The sequence below is a fragment of the Ruditapes philippinarum genome, unplaced genomic scaffold (assembly GCF_026571515.1).
Source record: "Ruditapes philippinarum isolate M1 unplaced genomic scaffold, ASM2657151v2 ctg1773_1_1_1_1, whole genome shotgun sequence".
Lineage (NCBI taxonomy): Eukaryota > Metazoa > Mollusca > Bivalvia > Venerida > Veneridae > Ruditapes > Ruditapes philippinarum.
Window position 1 is genome coordinate 90,222 of NW_026856077.1, and position 15,402 is coordinate 105,623.

Consider the following 15,402-nt stretch of genomic DNA (forward strand, 5'->3'; position numbering starts at 1 on the left):
AACAAATTTTAAAGCTGAAAGTAGGTACAGCATCAGAAATGAAATAGTTTGGTGAATATTAAGTTTTGTGAACATAATTAGTTTTAAATGGGTTACAGCAGAAAATTCAGCTTAACCAGCTTAAGCCTACAATGTTCATCAGTCAATAAAAATCTATCTATATTTTGCATGTAAAATTCCTGTGGTATTTGCACACTGCTCCAAGAGTTGTTATTCAAGACATTAAAAAGCCAGACTTGGTTACTTTAGGGGCTTACATTTTACTTTACAGGATATTTTTCAATCCAAATTTAGAAAAGACAATGAGATTTTGATTACACCTTGTTGAGATATGTGATGTCATTTATTTTTAAAAAGCATTCAATATTTAGAAAATTGAGAAACTATCACAACTTTTGAAGAGTTATGAAAATAAAGATTTACACTAACTTTCAACATTGGGCATAGATGGAGAAGATGTTTTAATTTATTTTAGATTATTGTCCACCATTATTTTATTTCTTATAAGATTTTAGCTTGTGTAAACTTATAAGATTTTGTAAATCTTGGTTATATATCTTTGAATAAAATAAACATGATTTTACAAGGTTTACTATAGCCAAAAACTGTGGTATATCTCATATGTATAGTGACTATTTTATGCCTTATACAGTTTTTTCTGGTATTCGGAGAAATGTTTAAAAGATGACAAACTGCCTTCTGCTGTGTTTTCACCTAAGCGCCTCATCAGTATAAAAATGCAAATGCAAGGACTGAAAACATTTCTGGAATAAACTCAATATTTATCCTTTTGTTCATTATTTTGATAAGGTTAAAGGTCAAAAAGATGGAAATGTAACAAGTCATGACTGTGTGATTTCTGGTTTTCATCTTTTTGCATTTTAGCCCCAGCATAGCCCTAACACAAAAGAACTGTACATGGCATAAGTTAGCTATAATGGATGATTATTAAAATTTTTAAAGGAGATAAAATTCTTTCTCATTCAAGAATACTATATGTAGATAACACTGTGCAAAGACTTGTTGTTACAAAAGTCACCCTTCCAGAAATAGCATATATACTATGTTTTGAATAACAAAGTGTTTATTCTGACTTAATTAATGCTTTATATGTTTGTATGTCTGGTTCACATAGGAAAATGTTATATTATTGTCATCACAATTTTTTCACCTTTCACCTAGTTGATTAATCACATTTTTATGTTTCATAATAAATGATGTAGTTGATTGCCAACATAAATTTGTGTTAGGTACTGGTTTTAATTTTTGAACTGCCCAGTATAAATTAATGGGTTTTAAAATGTCAAAAAAAAAATCATCAGTAAATTGCCTGGACAGAGTGCATAAATGTGTGTTCTTAAAAGGATTGATATTTGCTCCTGTAAAAAATCATAGTCTATGTAGTTATTGGAACCACTTGCCCCTCATTGCTGGGGGTTTGAACCTTGCCAGGGACTTTAAATTCTTTCATGTGAAGGAGCTATCCAGCTAGCTTACAGAACGTCCTTGGTTCTACTCAGGTGGCCATGTATGCCTGACATATTTTACGGAGAGGCACTTGGGGTCTTCCTCCACCTGTAAAGCTGGAAAGTCGCCATATGACCTTGACTGTGTTGATGTGACATTAAACCCAACCCCCCCAAAATGTAGTTATTGGTTCTACTGAGTTCCAAAATAAATTCTTTAATCCTTAACCTGCTGAATTTATGAAATTCAATTTTCTAGGTTTGAATGTAAAGTGTGAGGGTTTTTGTTATTGAAATACTAAAATTGAGCTACAAACAGTATAAAGCCTGGTCAATCTGCATGGGTGTGCAGACATGCTTGGCTCTATACTGGTGGCAAAGGCTAATTATTGCGCTACCAGCAGGTTATTGGTTTAGGGGTGCAGCTAGAATCTGCCTTTAAGTAATTTTGTTGGGTTTGAATAAAATTTCTGTAGATAGAAAATTGTAAACAGACATTGTGTTGCAGGGTAAATTATTTTTAGTTCATAGTTTACACATGTTAACCATGAAGCTTATGGGAATTATGGAGCAAGGAACTTCCTGTCTTGTGCATGCTGTTTGGGAATCAAGCATACTATACTCTAGATCTGCTCATAAATTGTTGCTTTTAACATAATTTTATAGCATGAATTTCAGTTTTGAAAAATAAAAAAAACGTCATTTTTATGCTAGATTTCAGCCTCTTATTTATAGCTTTTAACCTTTTTTATTGGGTTGATACTATAAGTGGGTATTGCCATTCCATTGCATGATGGTTTTTTCATATTTATTTCTATTAATAGATATTAACATTTCATCAAATGATAGATTTTTCATCAGGTGGTATTTCATCTGTTACAATTTCATTAAGTGATATTTTTATACTTTTCTTCTTACAGTTATTTAATAATAATTTGTTGTTACTAAATATAGGTATTGAAATTTCATTGGATGGTGTTTCATCTTTGTTACTATTTATAGGTGTTGACATCAGTGCTGGTTTCAATGGATGGAGCTTGAAAACATTGAAAGGTGTAGTTGCTGAAGCCGGGGCTCATCTTGAAACATTTACTGCAGAGCTCAGTGAAACAGGTAAAGAGCATACATGCTTGTTTCTTTTGACAAACTGGTGATGTTGCACAGTGTGTAAACACATAGGGGCATTTATGCATGATACATAAACAAACAGACCAGGGCATCCCTTGGGTGGCATTGTTTTAGACAGAGTCATGATTATATGTGTTTGTGTCTGTTTCTATGATTTATGATTGCTTTATTTTTATACCCATCCTTGACCATTACTCCTATTTAACTGTAAATCCTCAAAAAATAACAACCCTTGATCATAATAACAACCCTTGATCTATCTTCTCAATAAAAAGTTAACTTTTCAAAAGTTGTAATAATCTTTTAATTATAGTATCTTCATTACAAACTATATAAAATGTATATTTGATAAGTTTTATTTACTCATCCATGGTTCAACTAAGTTTAGTGTATCCTTATTCTTTAACAAACATATCCATGATTAAATTCTAGTTTCTTAACTAATTTCAAGAAGAAATGCATGTATTGAACCTAAAATTCTTGTCCTACCCCTCCACCTTACAACCAAAAATTCATAAATTTTATTCATTATTTTGTTATGACTTAACATTCTGTTGCACCTTAATGATGCAATATTGGCCATTTTCATCAACAGTGTAAGTGTTAAAATTTTAGACTTAAAACCAAGCTTGATTTATAGTGTTTGGTTTTGATTATTTTTGTTTTAAATACACATCATGTTTAGTGTGCTCTGAGTCTTTGTTGACAGATTAGATTGTAAAGAAGGCATTCAAATTTTTTGGAAACGCATCTATGTTCTTTTTTGGCGTCTGAACCAAATGGAACCATCCTTCAGGCATTATAAGATATAAATATATACTGAAAGAATTAGTCTGGTTGCCCAGAAAAGTCATCAAAGTGACACAAAAATCAATCTGGAATTAAACAAAAATGTCATAGGCAAATTTGCCTAAAGTAATTTTAGAATCTTAAAAGATAAGTCTAAAGTTTGCACATAAAATGTTGATGAATACTGGCCGCTACACTATTGGGTTATTTGCACTGTTAACTAACGTTCACCTTGTGTTGTGTGTTAGGGGAATCAGAGAGTGATATAGAAGAGGACGAGGAGGAAGATACAGGCTCACAGAAAGGTTTGTAACAATCACCATGTTCATTAACTTTAGTTTCCAAGTTGACAGCCTCTCAGATTCAGATTAACTTGGTAAGAGGACCTTTATACATCTATGATCAGCTGTTTAAATTCTGGATGCTGGATATATTTTGTGAAAAAATAAAATCTGCGAAAAGGGTGATCCCTTGGAAGCATAAATCACAACAAAATTAACATGGAAAATGTAGACCTGTGTTTGATTGAGCCTGTACCTGAGGGATAATGAAAAAGGGAAGCGCTCCTCATGCCCCCTAGCAACGACTTGAGAGAGGTACTCAATTTTCAATACTTGACATGTTGAAATCAATGATACCGAAGGACCTGAAAAATAAGTTTACAATGTTCTGCATTGGTATAAATGAGTTATTTGTACTAGTTAGACAATTATTGCAGAAAAATAGTCTAGGACTGGTAAGGAATCAAAGAATTCTTATAAGGTCATTGCCCATTGTAATATTTTGTTAAACTACTACCAATCACAATAACAAAAATCTGTATTTCTTATGAAATCTTTGTTAAGATTATCATTATCTACCATAGATACAGTCAAGCCTATGTTTAACCTGTTTGAGAATGTCTCATATCCATCAAAGATGTAATGACAGAATTGTTTGTTTACTTCCCCTTTAAGTTTTATTCCATGATTCAAGTAATATTTCAAAGGGGAGCCGTGGCCTAGTGGTTAAGGTGTCTGCCTCTCAAACCAGAGATCATGGGTTCAAGTCCTACTCGGGTCACGACCATGTTTCTTCATATGACACCAGTACTGGGCAGACTCGAAAGTGATGAACTTGTTTCGCAATCAAGCTAAAATGAATATGTTTAAACCAAGTAATATTTCACTAATGTTAAAGCTGTTTGGCTATCTTATTAAAAGATTGAAAGGTCATACAATGTATGTAGCCTTGCATGGGAGAGTATTAACGGCTTGCCTCTTTCAGTAAGAACTTGGCAGCCAATGAATATTGATAAAGAAGTTTCTGAAAATTAAAAAAAATATTTTCTTGTCATAAAGGTGCTGAAAATAGACTGAATAGGTCAGTCTTTGTGAGAGAATGCTTTAAATTGTGATAGTTGAAAATGCATTCAGATTTGTTTTTAATATTAAATTATGAACTAATTTCCATATTTGTTAAACTACCTTATAACTGTCAATGAAATAACACTTCTCCTCTAACATTTAAAAAAAGCCTTGCTATATGTTACGGACAATTTGTTGTCAGCAGTATATACATGTATTTAATGATCAGATTGTTTAGATGTACATGTTAGCCTTGTTATAAACTGCTGGCATATGACAGCTGCAACCTTTTGGGATTAACCATTTAATAAAAGTTTATTTTTCATTTAAATTTGTTTTCAGTTATATTATATACATATACATTAATTTTTCAGTAAGTTTACATAAACACTGTTTTTTTTTTACTGCCAGTAGTTAGTACAATGTATTAATAAAATTATGTTTGAAATTGCAACAATGTTGCCAAATCTTTACAGTGAGAACAAGTTCTATGTGAAATGTATCATAGCTCAAGATTTTATGGCCCTTATTGCATCACGTTGAATCTTACACTGTATGCCCTTAAAATGGATTAATTTTTGTTTCATACATAATTAAAGCCCTTAAAGTTTAAATAAAACTTATCTTGGTATGAACAGAAAGCTTGCTTTTGAAGTATAGTAGATTACAGAAATTTTGTTATTATTTCAGCTGAGAAAATGTTGGAAGGAGATAAGAGTTTGTTAATGGAGGAGAAAGCCATGGTCACAGCTCTCCGGGACTCGTTCCTTCCCCGCATGGTTGGTCGCGATGCCAGCGTGTTTGTTACCCTCGTCAGTGATGTGTGGCCGAATGTTGATATCCCGATGGTGTTTGGTGGAGACGAGGATATGATGGAAAAAATGCCGGAGAACCAGTCCCGCGGCAGCTCAAAGGGTTCAAGCAGAATCAGGACGGCAAAGAGCCAAAGTTCTACAAGATCTGTCAGAGGTAAAAAATATGAAAATTGTCTATTACCTATGTGCAAAGTTAGATTTTATTGACAAATGGAATGGGATTTAGAGGACACTGTTTATATTTGAGATTTTGTTTTTAGCAATCTCTTTTTTTCATGTTTAGCAATAGTTGCCTCTGTCGGAAAATTTTATTCTTCTTTAAAGAGAAAAAAACAAAAACAAAACACCAAAAAACATTGTAACTTTAACCACAAGTACAAAAACTTAGTACTAAATTTTAGAAAACTGTTAAAAAATAATAACTGTCCCTATTGACCCAGCTTATTGGAATTAGGAACAATGGAGTTTTTTATCTTTGGATAATCCTTGTGATTTGTTAATTTTTTTATTGATTCGTTTTATAGTTGCTTATAATATTATTTTCAACACCTTTTTTTACATGCACTTTATTACAATTTAGATGTTAAATATTGGTTTAAATCAATGGTCCTTTTTTATATATCTTTTATTCTCAGATAAGAAAAAAAATGGGTTATATGGCAAGTATTATATAATGAAAACCCCAGATATTTCGTCATTTTTTTATTATTTGCAACTGCTTAGATATAGAGTGCACTTTTTTTAGTTTGGTTAAAGTACATTACGAGTATATTATATACATTATACATAGTTGCTATGTTATGAGGACCTGCTTTGTGACTCACTGCATTTTAAATATTGACTGGCATTTTTGCCCGGTGGTATGTAGTAGTGAAGTGACTATAAATGTTGAAGAGCTTGATTTTCTCAATTTAGAGGCTGAAAGTACCGGTAAGAAAATAGTAACATCAAAACTAAACAAGATATTAATGCTCATTTTTCTTATTTTTTTTTCTTCTTTTTAATAGACTTACTCTGGAATTAAAAAAAAAAATATTTTGGGGTTTCCCAACAAACTTTTACAGTTACAGCTTCAAAAATAAACTCAACAGGTTTACTAATTTATTGTGTGAACTGAAACGAAATTTCGCCTGTCTTTTAATCTATTAGTTAAATGCATTTAGGTTTTGTCTACAAAATATTTTTTAAAAAAATTGACATTTTTTTTTTAAACAATATAAGAGACCAAAATCTGAGTGATAAGTTCTCTATTAAATAAAGTCTCTGCAACATTTATTTGTCAAACTTTGATATTTTAATGTCATCAGAATACAGACTTGAAAAGTCAGAAATTCAATTGTTTTGAAATTATAACAATGCTATGTTGCCATAGCTATTATGACATAAAAGTTTGCAATTCTAGATATAATATACATTGTCATAATTCATAACGCTATTCAGTAAACTCGATTTTAACAAGTTTCTTTTCTACCTGAGAAGTCTGACATTTTTATCAGAGGCAAATTTTTATTAATTCTTGATTATTTCTTGCTCATGATTATTCTTCAAAATCTTTATTATAATATCTGAATCATTTTCCTCCTACTATTGATATACTGGACATATCATTGGCTTATTTCTTCATGTTTTTGAAAGAAAACATTTTTAACCATTGTCATTTTACAGATTCTAAGCAGTTAATGATTAGGATAACCTATATAGAAATGTAATTCATTTGTAACGCTACATTATATACCATGCTTGAATGCAAGAAAAAAATGCTTTTAATTATTATTTATCAATGACTGCTTTATTCATAAAAATCACAAAACTGAATATTATTCACCCACCATATTTGGAAAGAAGTTTGCTTGATTAACAAATTTCATAGCAGTGTTTGATCATGTTCCTGTCAAATTGACTTTGACTCATAACTTAATCAATATGTAGAACTCATGTTAGCAAATTATTTAAGTTTTTTTAAATGCTTACATTATATTTAGGATATCATATAGATGTGAGAGGTAAAATGCGTTACTGTTTTGTAGATAAGCTGTTGATTTATAAAGGCAACTTGTTCATGATTAGAGTGATTTTTTTTCACTATGTATAGTTTGATTTGTTTGTCATACTGAAAATAATTATAGACATACCTTTCTTGCCCTTTTAGGGAAAGAAAAAACAATCCCATGCAGTGCCAAAAAGAACCTTTTCCAAAAATCTTAAGTTAAAAGTCCCAGTTTTGGAAGCATAATTTTGACATTGTTTTTCCAAGAGAAATGAAAGACAGACACTTTTATGCATTTTCTTTCTTTTACAAACATGACAGAAATGTATGCAAAGAAAATGGCATAAAATTTCTCTCTTCTTTAACCTAGTACAAAGCTTCCATTATTTTAAAATTCCCAATTTAGAACACATTTTTCCTAATTCCATTGGCATTCTTGGTATATATAGTTATGTTATTTTGTTAATAAAGTCACTTATTGCTTACACAGTACAATGGGCTACATATGACATTTCTTTGTGAGAGAGAAAAAATATCATCTCTTAAATATGAACAAGTTGCTTTAAAGTTATTTGTCTTAAAGGGGCAAGGTGTTCAAGATGTTCAATTTTGTATGATCTTTTATCTTTTGTTATTTGAAGTGAAAGTTTATGTGATTTACAAGAATGGGATAGTACTGAATTATAAAATAACTGTTATAGAAGGCCTTAAAATATGTGAACTTTGAAAATTAGCAATACTTTTTCACTTTAGGAGAATATTTTCATAGAAAGTTTCACATTTCAAGGGGTATTCCACAAATACTTGTACTTGTTTCAAAGTTACCTCTGAAAAAAGCTGCTTTCCAAGGGAAAGACTATTACAGTATCAAACAATATTGTTGGAAAATGAAAATTTCAGTTAATTCCCAATTTGCAGTCAAACTCGTTTTTGACCTTGTATGTTTTCTTCAAAAACAAAAAGAGGCCAATTACTTTGAATCATTGAGTGTTTTCTCATCACAACTGTTAACAAAGAATATAATACAACAGTTTTTCTTTTGCATTGTGCATGTAGCTAAATTCATTATTCTCAAATTACCAGTTTTGATGCATTTTCCTTAATAATACCAATGATGTAGTTAGTCCCAGAAATAATGAAAAAATGTTACAGGATATAACAGTTCTAGTGGTGTCACAAACCTTCAGTATGTTTTTAATGTCATTCAGACTATCATAAATATATAAGATGTATTTTTACTTTGCTAGATGGCTAGTCGTTGTAGGTTGCAGTATTTGCTAGATAGATGTCATTTTTACATGGTTTAAGCATGCTTAATGAGCTTTATAAGGAAAAAGTAGAAAATTATGAAGGATTTTAGTACAAAGTATGACCAGAAAACAGAGGAAATTAATAATTTTACAGAAATACTCACTTAATATTGTTAGTTTCACATATAGCTTTATTTGTTACTTGCAAAAAAGGCTATATGAAGATGAAAAGTAAAAAGTGTGAACAATAATAAATAACAATGGCTTTCTGTTTTAAAGTTGAAGAAATAAGGAAATTTTGATTATCAGTATGTCAGCAAAAAAAAAAACACAAGAATACATGATGGTATGATATGCTATAATATCACTTTTGCAGTGAGATTGTCAAAATATTACTTTACATCATCAATTTATGGCATGCCATTATACCATAAAGACAACATTTAAGTCTGCCATGCCATTATAACATTAAAATGAAAACACTTAAGCCTTACATGACATTATAACATCAAAAAACAACACTTAAGCCTGACATGCCATTATAACATCAAAATGAAAACACTAAAGCCTTACATGACATTATAACATCAAAAAACAACACTTAAGCCTGACATGCCATTATAACATCAAAATGAAAACACCAAAGCCTTACATGACATTATAACATCAAAAAACAACACTTAAGCCTGACATGCCATTATAACATCAAAATGAAAACACTAAAGCCTTACATGACATTATAACATCAAAAAACAACGCTTAAGCCTGACATGCCATTATAACATCAAAATGAAAACACTTAAGCCTTACATGACATTATAACATCAAAAAACAACACTTAAGCCTGACATGCCATTATAACATCAAAATGAAAACACTAAAGCCTTACATGACATTATAACATCAAAAAACAACACTTAAGCCTGACATGCCATTATTACATCAAAATGAAAACACTTAAGCCTGACATGCCATTGTAACATCAAAATTAAAAAAACACTAAAGCCTTACATGCCATTATAACATCAAAAAACAACACTAAAGCCTGACATGCCATTATAACATCTAAATGAAAACACTTAAGCCTGACATGCCATTGTAACATCGTAAAGACACAACTTAAGCTTTACATGCCATTATTACATTATCATGACATCAGCTTATGAAATGCAATAGTAACAACATCGGGAAATCATCTAAGTATTGCTAATAGAAAGTGTATTAAAATTAGTGTATAGAACAGAAATAAACAACAACAATTGCATTGTGTTTTATCACTGTATTGACATGATCATCAGAAAAAAGTTTTTAGTCCCCTACCGGTTTAACCGGAGGGGACTTTAGGTTTACCCTCCGTCCGTCTGTCCGTCTGTCTGTCTGTCCGTCTGTCTGTCTGTCTGTCTGTCAGTCTGTCAGTCCGTCAGTCCGTCCGTCCACAAAACTGCAGGGTTCGACACTAACGGGGTCCCGGGATTCCGAGGATCCCAAAAAGTCGGGAGGAATCCCTGTGATTCCTAGCTGGGGATTCCGTTGGGATCCCTGAAAAATTGCTGTGTAAACTTTTGAAATTTTCTGAATTAATGAATCACAAATATTCAAGAAAAGTGGTTCAAGAAAGAAAAGAAAAACCCCGCCGGTAAAATCTAGTCTACACTCTTGAATTATGTACGCTAGATTTTCTTTGAGCAGTGACTGCTATCAACTCATTTGCGATAAAAAAATGACAAAAATGTTTTGACTTAAGAAACATTCTTGTATAATTTTATATCATGCATTGACTTCATAAAATAGAGTTGTGAAAATTCAAAAAAGAAATGTAATTATCGTATAATTATTACACAAGCGATGTGTACTTCAAATTTGTGTTGATCGGCAATGCCGGCGGTAGCTACTGTACGTTTGTTGTTTGTTTTTTTATTGCCAAAATTCGGCACTTGTGACCATTGTAAATTTTCGTCAAAATTGTGAAAAAAAAGATAACTATTGTATTTTTTCTCCCTATAGTAGACTACAGCAAAAGTATAATTAATAAACAAAATAAAAAGAATCCATACTTTAAGTTTAAAATCCTTTTTGAAACTCACAGCCTTCAATGCTAAAAAAACATTGTCTAACTAAAGTCTAAGGTCAATCAAGGTCACGCATTATTTACCGACAAAAAATACAAAAATCCTTACGTGAAACATACAGCAAATGACGAAATATACAGCAAATGACGTATATTTCATCTGACAGTGCTTTGAGCCAATCAGTGTTGTGAGCTACATGACTGCTGTATGGGTGAGTGCCTTTGATGTGACAGGTGTCAAAACTTACAAAAAAATCAATACACAGGGAGGAAAGGGATCGGACATTTCAGTGTAAAAATTGAGAACAATAAATTTGGATATTGCACATCCTGTCATGGACTTGGAGCAACTTATCATTTTTAAAAATGAAATCATTTAAATGTACCGTACTTGTAATGCAAACAAAACTGTTTCTTGATATTTTTATTAGCTTAAGTAAAAAATTATCAAAATATTTAATTTACAACAATCTATGGGATTTTTCCTTTCTAACACAAAAATGTAAAATGAAATCAAATATTTTCTTAAAGTGATCATAATTAAGAATTTCCTTTAAAAATGACATGAAAGTAAATAATTATAGACAGTTATCCATACCAGACCTTTCTGGAATATGGAGCCTAATCATTACCTGTAACTTTTTAAAGATCTACATATGATAAGTGGGCTCTATTTCAGTGAACCCTTGGCTATCTGGGAAAATGTTTCCCCAGTTCCTATTTTACTTCAAAAATTCAAACCACCTTGTCAAGTCACTTGCATTATACCTTCATTTAGATACAGAAACTGGTTCACAATTAGAGAAAACAGGTTTTAGCAAGATAGCTATTTTCAAATCGAACTCTTGTTCAGTGAGCTTAATGTTATTCTGTTTCCATGTTCATGTAAAAATATATTATGTTTTAATTTATCTTAGCAGTCCAAATATATATATTTATATATATATACTAGTAAAGTTAACACTTTGAAACGCTTTTAAAACTTAAAATAGCCTTATTTCCAAAGGGCTCATAAACTACATTTTCTGCATCTGAAGCAAGACAATATATCCTGTATGTTGTCTCAAAAATGAAAAGAATTTGAAATCGAATTGCTGCACTCCCTTGTTATTCTTCGTCTCCATATTTTACTATTTTGATCTGAGGAATCCCTGACATTTAGGAGGAATCCCTGAATTAAATCTCAGGGATTCCTATGGGATCCCTGGTAAAAACAGTTAGTGTCGAACCCTGAACTGGATCCCGCGATAACGCAAAAAGTACTGAAAATATTTTTATGAAACTTGATATGTGGATAGATGGCAGTATGGAGATTATGCACGTCTTTTTTTTTTTCTTCCTATGTTGAAAATTCTGGTTGCTATGGCAACAAATAGTCTGAAAATATGGCAAATTTAACACATAAACTGGATCCAGTGATAACTCAAAAAGTACTGAAAATATTTTTATGAAACTTGAAATATGGGTAGATGGCAGTCTGGAGATTATGCACATCTTTTTCTTTTCTTCCTATGTTGAAAATTCTGGTTGCTATGGCAACAAATAGCCTGAATTTCAAGATTTCTGATTTAAATTTTTCAGCTTTTTCACTATATGTTCTTTATTTCTTAAGGTGTTTACTTCAAACTTTAAATATAAGTTTCTGGTCATCAACCACATCATATGTGACAAGGTTTATAACTCTAGCACAAAAAATATCAGTATTACCTCCCTTGAACTTAGATTTTTTAGGGGAAAAAATGTTGTCTTTTTTAAATAACTTCTTTATTTCCTAATGTATCTACTTCAAACTTCATATATATGTTTCTTATTATCACTCGACATTTTTGAGAAGGTTAAATACTCTAGCAAGACTATTTCCAGAATTATGTCCCCCTTGAACTTAGATTTTTTTCGAGAAACTGGTATTTTCACTCCAATTTCTTCATTCCTTATAGGATTTACTTTAAAATCCCACATTGTAATAATATGACATGGTTGTATAAACATAATTTCCTTACTAAGCATGGAAACTTAACACATTACTGTGATATAGACAAACTTATTTTATTATGTTTTGTGGTTGATATTTTCAAATACAGACTTCATCCTCAAATTCATTATAAATGGCAATACACAGGAGTGTATGACAATTAAAGAACTTTTTGAGGGACCGGTAGGGGACTACTGTATTGCCCGCAATACTATCAAATGCTTGTTTATTATGACATCATATTATGGCATGTCATTATGCATTCATGGTTACATTATCAAAGGCTTCTATTTGTTATGACATCAAAGTGTGACACCATCAAATTGTATGACATCGCATTGTCTCTGTAGTGTTACTCTGAATGTTATTAAATGGATTGTCATTGATTCATTTTATATTATTAACAGTGTCTTAATCAGAAATTAATTGAATAATATTTTTGTCACACTCAAGTGTATGACTTGTCAACTTGTCATAGTTTAATTGATGTTGATATTTAACCATTACTATTAACAATCTCATTATTAAATATTTCTTTGCATTTGAACTTTAAACCTTGGTATATCAGACAACTAACAATGTGAAATAATGTAACCACAATATTCTGAAGATATTTTTTCCCTGCTTAAATCACTCAAATTAATTTACTTCTTGAGGGAGCTGGACTAATGACAGAATATTATTAATATTTTTTGTTGAAATCGCTGGATATTTTTCAGCATTGTTATGAAGAGTATCATCAGAATCATATAAATTATTATGATTTGTAGTATATTATAGAATGATGGTATCATAATTTGGTAACAATTACAAAAAAGGTATTTAAATTCCCATTTACCCATCAACCATTTATGAAATAAAGATGTCAATTTCCCTGCTTTTTAGTTTTAATTTAAAAGTAAATTTTTTCCTTTTTTTTAGAATCAATCAACTTGAACACACCAGTGGTCAACATGACCCAGGGTGACAGATTTGCTTACATAGATCCTAACCAGAAACAGACATTGGAAGATATCCAGGATGCCATTGCCGTAGCAACAGGTGACCTTGGCCTACTTCCAGGTGTGGCATTCCAGGCTAGAGTTGCTCAACTGGCCCAGCTTAATGCTGCTCATCAGACAGTAAGTTTTTGACATGTTTAATTATTTTGATGTTCATTTTCATTTCTGGTCTTCATTGCAACCACTTTGGAATACACTTGTTTAAGGAAACCATATTCTTTTACATGCTGAATTGTTGCAATAGATATATCCACCTTCCATTTTGGGATTATGGTAATCTGTTAGTGATTTTAGTGATAATACAATGAAAAATTAAAAAAATTTCTATCTAGTAGTATAGTATATGGTATGATTGTATGGACATGCAGGCTGGCTCGGCTATATGCTTGTTGGAAAGGCTTTTCAGTAAATGTCTTGGCAATTTTAGTATATAAAGGATAATATAAGATGTAACATAGACTTTATTTTGCATAATTTTCATGTTGTTAAGTCAGAATATTACATATTGTAGAATTATAGGTCTTTAAGATAGATAGTAATATAAAATTGTGGGGATATGTTATATAAAATCATGAGGCTATGTGACTTTTAATTATATATCCTACTGGCATGATACTTAATTAATAAGTTGTATTAAGAATATATAATATATGTTTACTTTCATAGATGATTGGAGTAACAAAGTGAATGATTTGATCAACATTATGACAATTGTACTTAATTCATTGTAGATATTTGTAGTAGGACCAGCAGGGTGTGGTAAGAGTGAGTGTATTAAAACATTTGCTGTAGCAGAAAGAGAACGAGGCAAGACAATCAGTGTACAAACAGTCTTCTCTAAAGCTGTAGAATCAGAGGAACTCATGGGATACTTTGATAATAAAACCAAGTAAGAGTGCAATCATAATGTTAAACATATAACTATTGAATGTTCCAATTAGAAAACAGAAAAAAACATTGTTTTTGCAAGTTCAGATGAACAAATAAGGGGTATAGGACAAAAGTGTTATAACTTCTTTCAAGAAAGGGTTTATGTCTTTTCGGTAAGTGGTGACTTGCAAGTCCGGAAAAACAAAGTGATTACCATATTTATTGGTCTTCTACATTTTTCATAATGAATTTGGCATGTATTATTCCCATTAATTTGGTGAAACAGATTGGCCCATGGACCATACATTGTTAAATAATCAAAATCAAATAATTAAACTGATTATACAACAGAATAAGAGTATGGTTAGACATCACCATGGTGCATGCTGTGTGACTGCAATGCTGACATGAGTCTGCTATTTGAACTAGACAGTCAAAATGGTATAATAATAAAACAAACATTTTATTTCAGGGAATGGAAGGATGGTCTGTTTGCATCGTTGTTGAGGAAGTTCTGTGTACAACCACCTAACCAGAACTACAGCTTTAAAGCCAAACCTATCATGAAAATAATGCAGCTGGATGGGGAGGTAATTAGGAATATTTGTTACAACAATTGGATTTAATATGATGGCATTGATTTGTGAAAAAATTCTTAATGGAAAGTTTATAATTAATAAACATTGTAAAAGAAGCTGCCACTGGAAGAT

At 31.2% G+C, this 15,402-nt stretch overlaps 1 protein-coding gene across 1 annotated transcript in view; it reads left to right on the forward strand.

Annotated features, from left to right (window-relative positions):
• LOC132745326 (uncharacterized) overlaps positions 1–15,402 on the forward strand; it is a gene marked incomplete at its 3' end in the record, with an annotated part of 94,589 nt that overhangs the window by 41,983 nt on the left and 37,204 nt on the right. Inside the window, 7 exon segments of the mRNA XM_060734218.1 lie at positions 2,469–2,579; positions 3,632–3,688; positions 5,420–5,698; positions 6,180–6,203; positions 13,743–13,942; positions 14,554–14,711; positions 15,165–15,282. Coding sequence (XP_060590201.1) covers positions 2,469–2,579; positions 3,632–3,688; positions 5,420–5,698; positions 6,180–6,203; positions 13,743–13,942; positions 14,554–14,711; positions 15,165–15,282 — 947 coding nt within the window.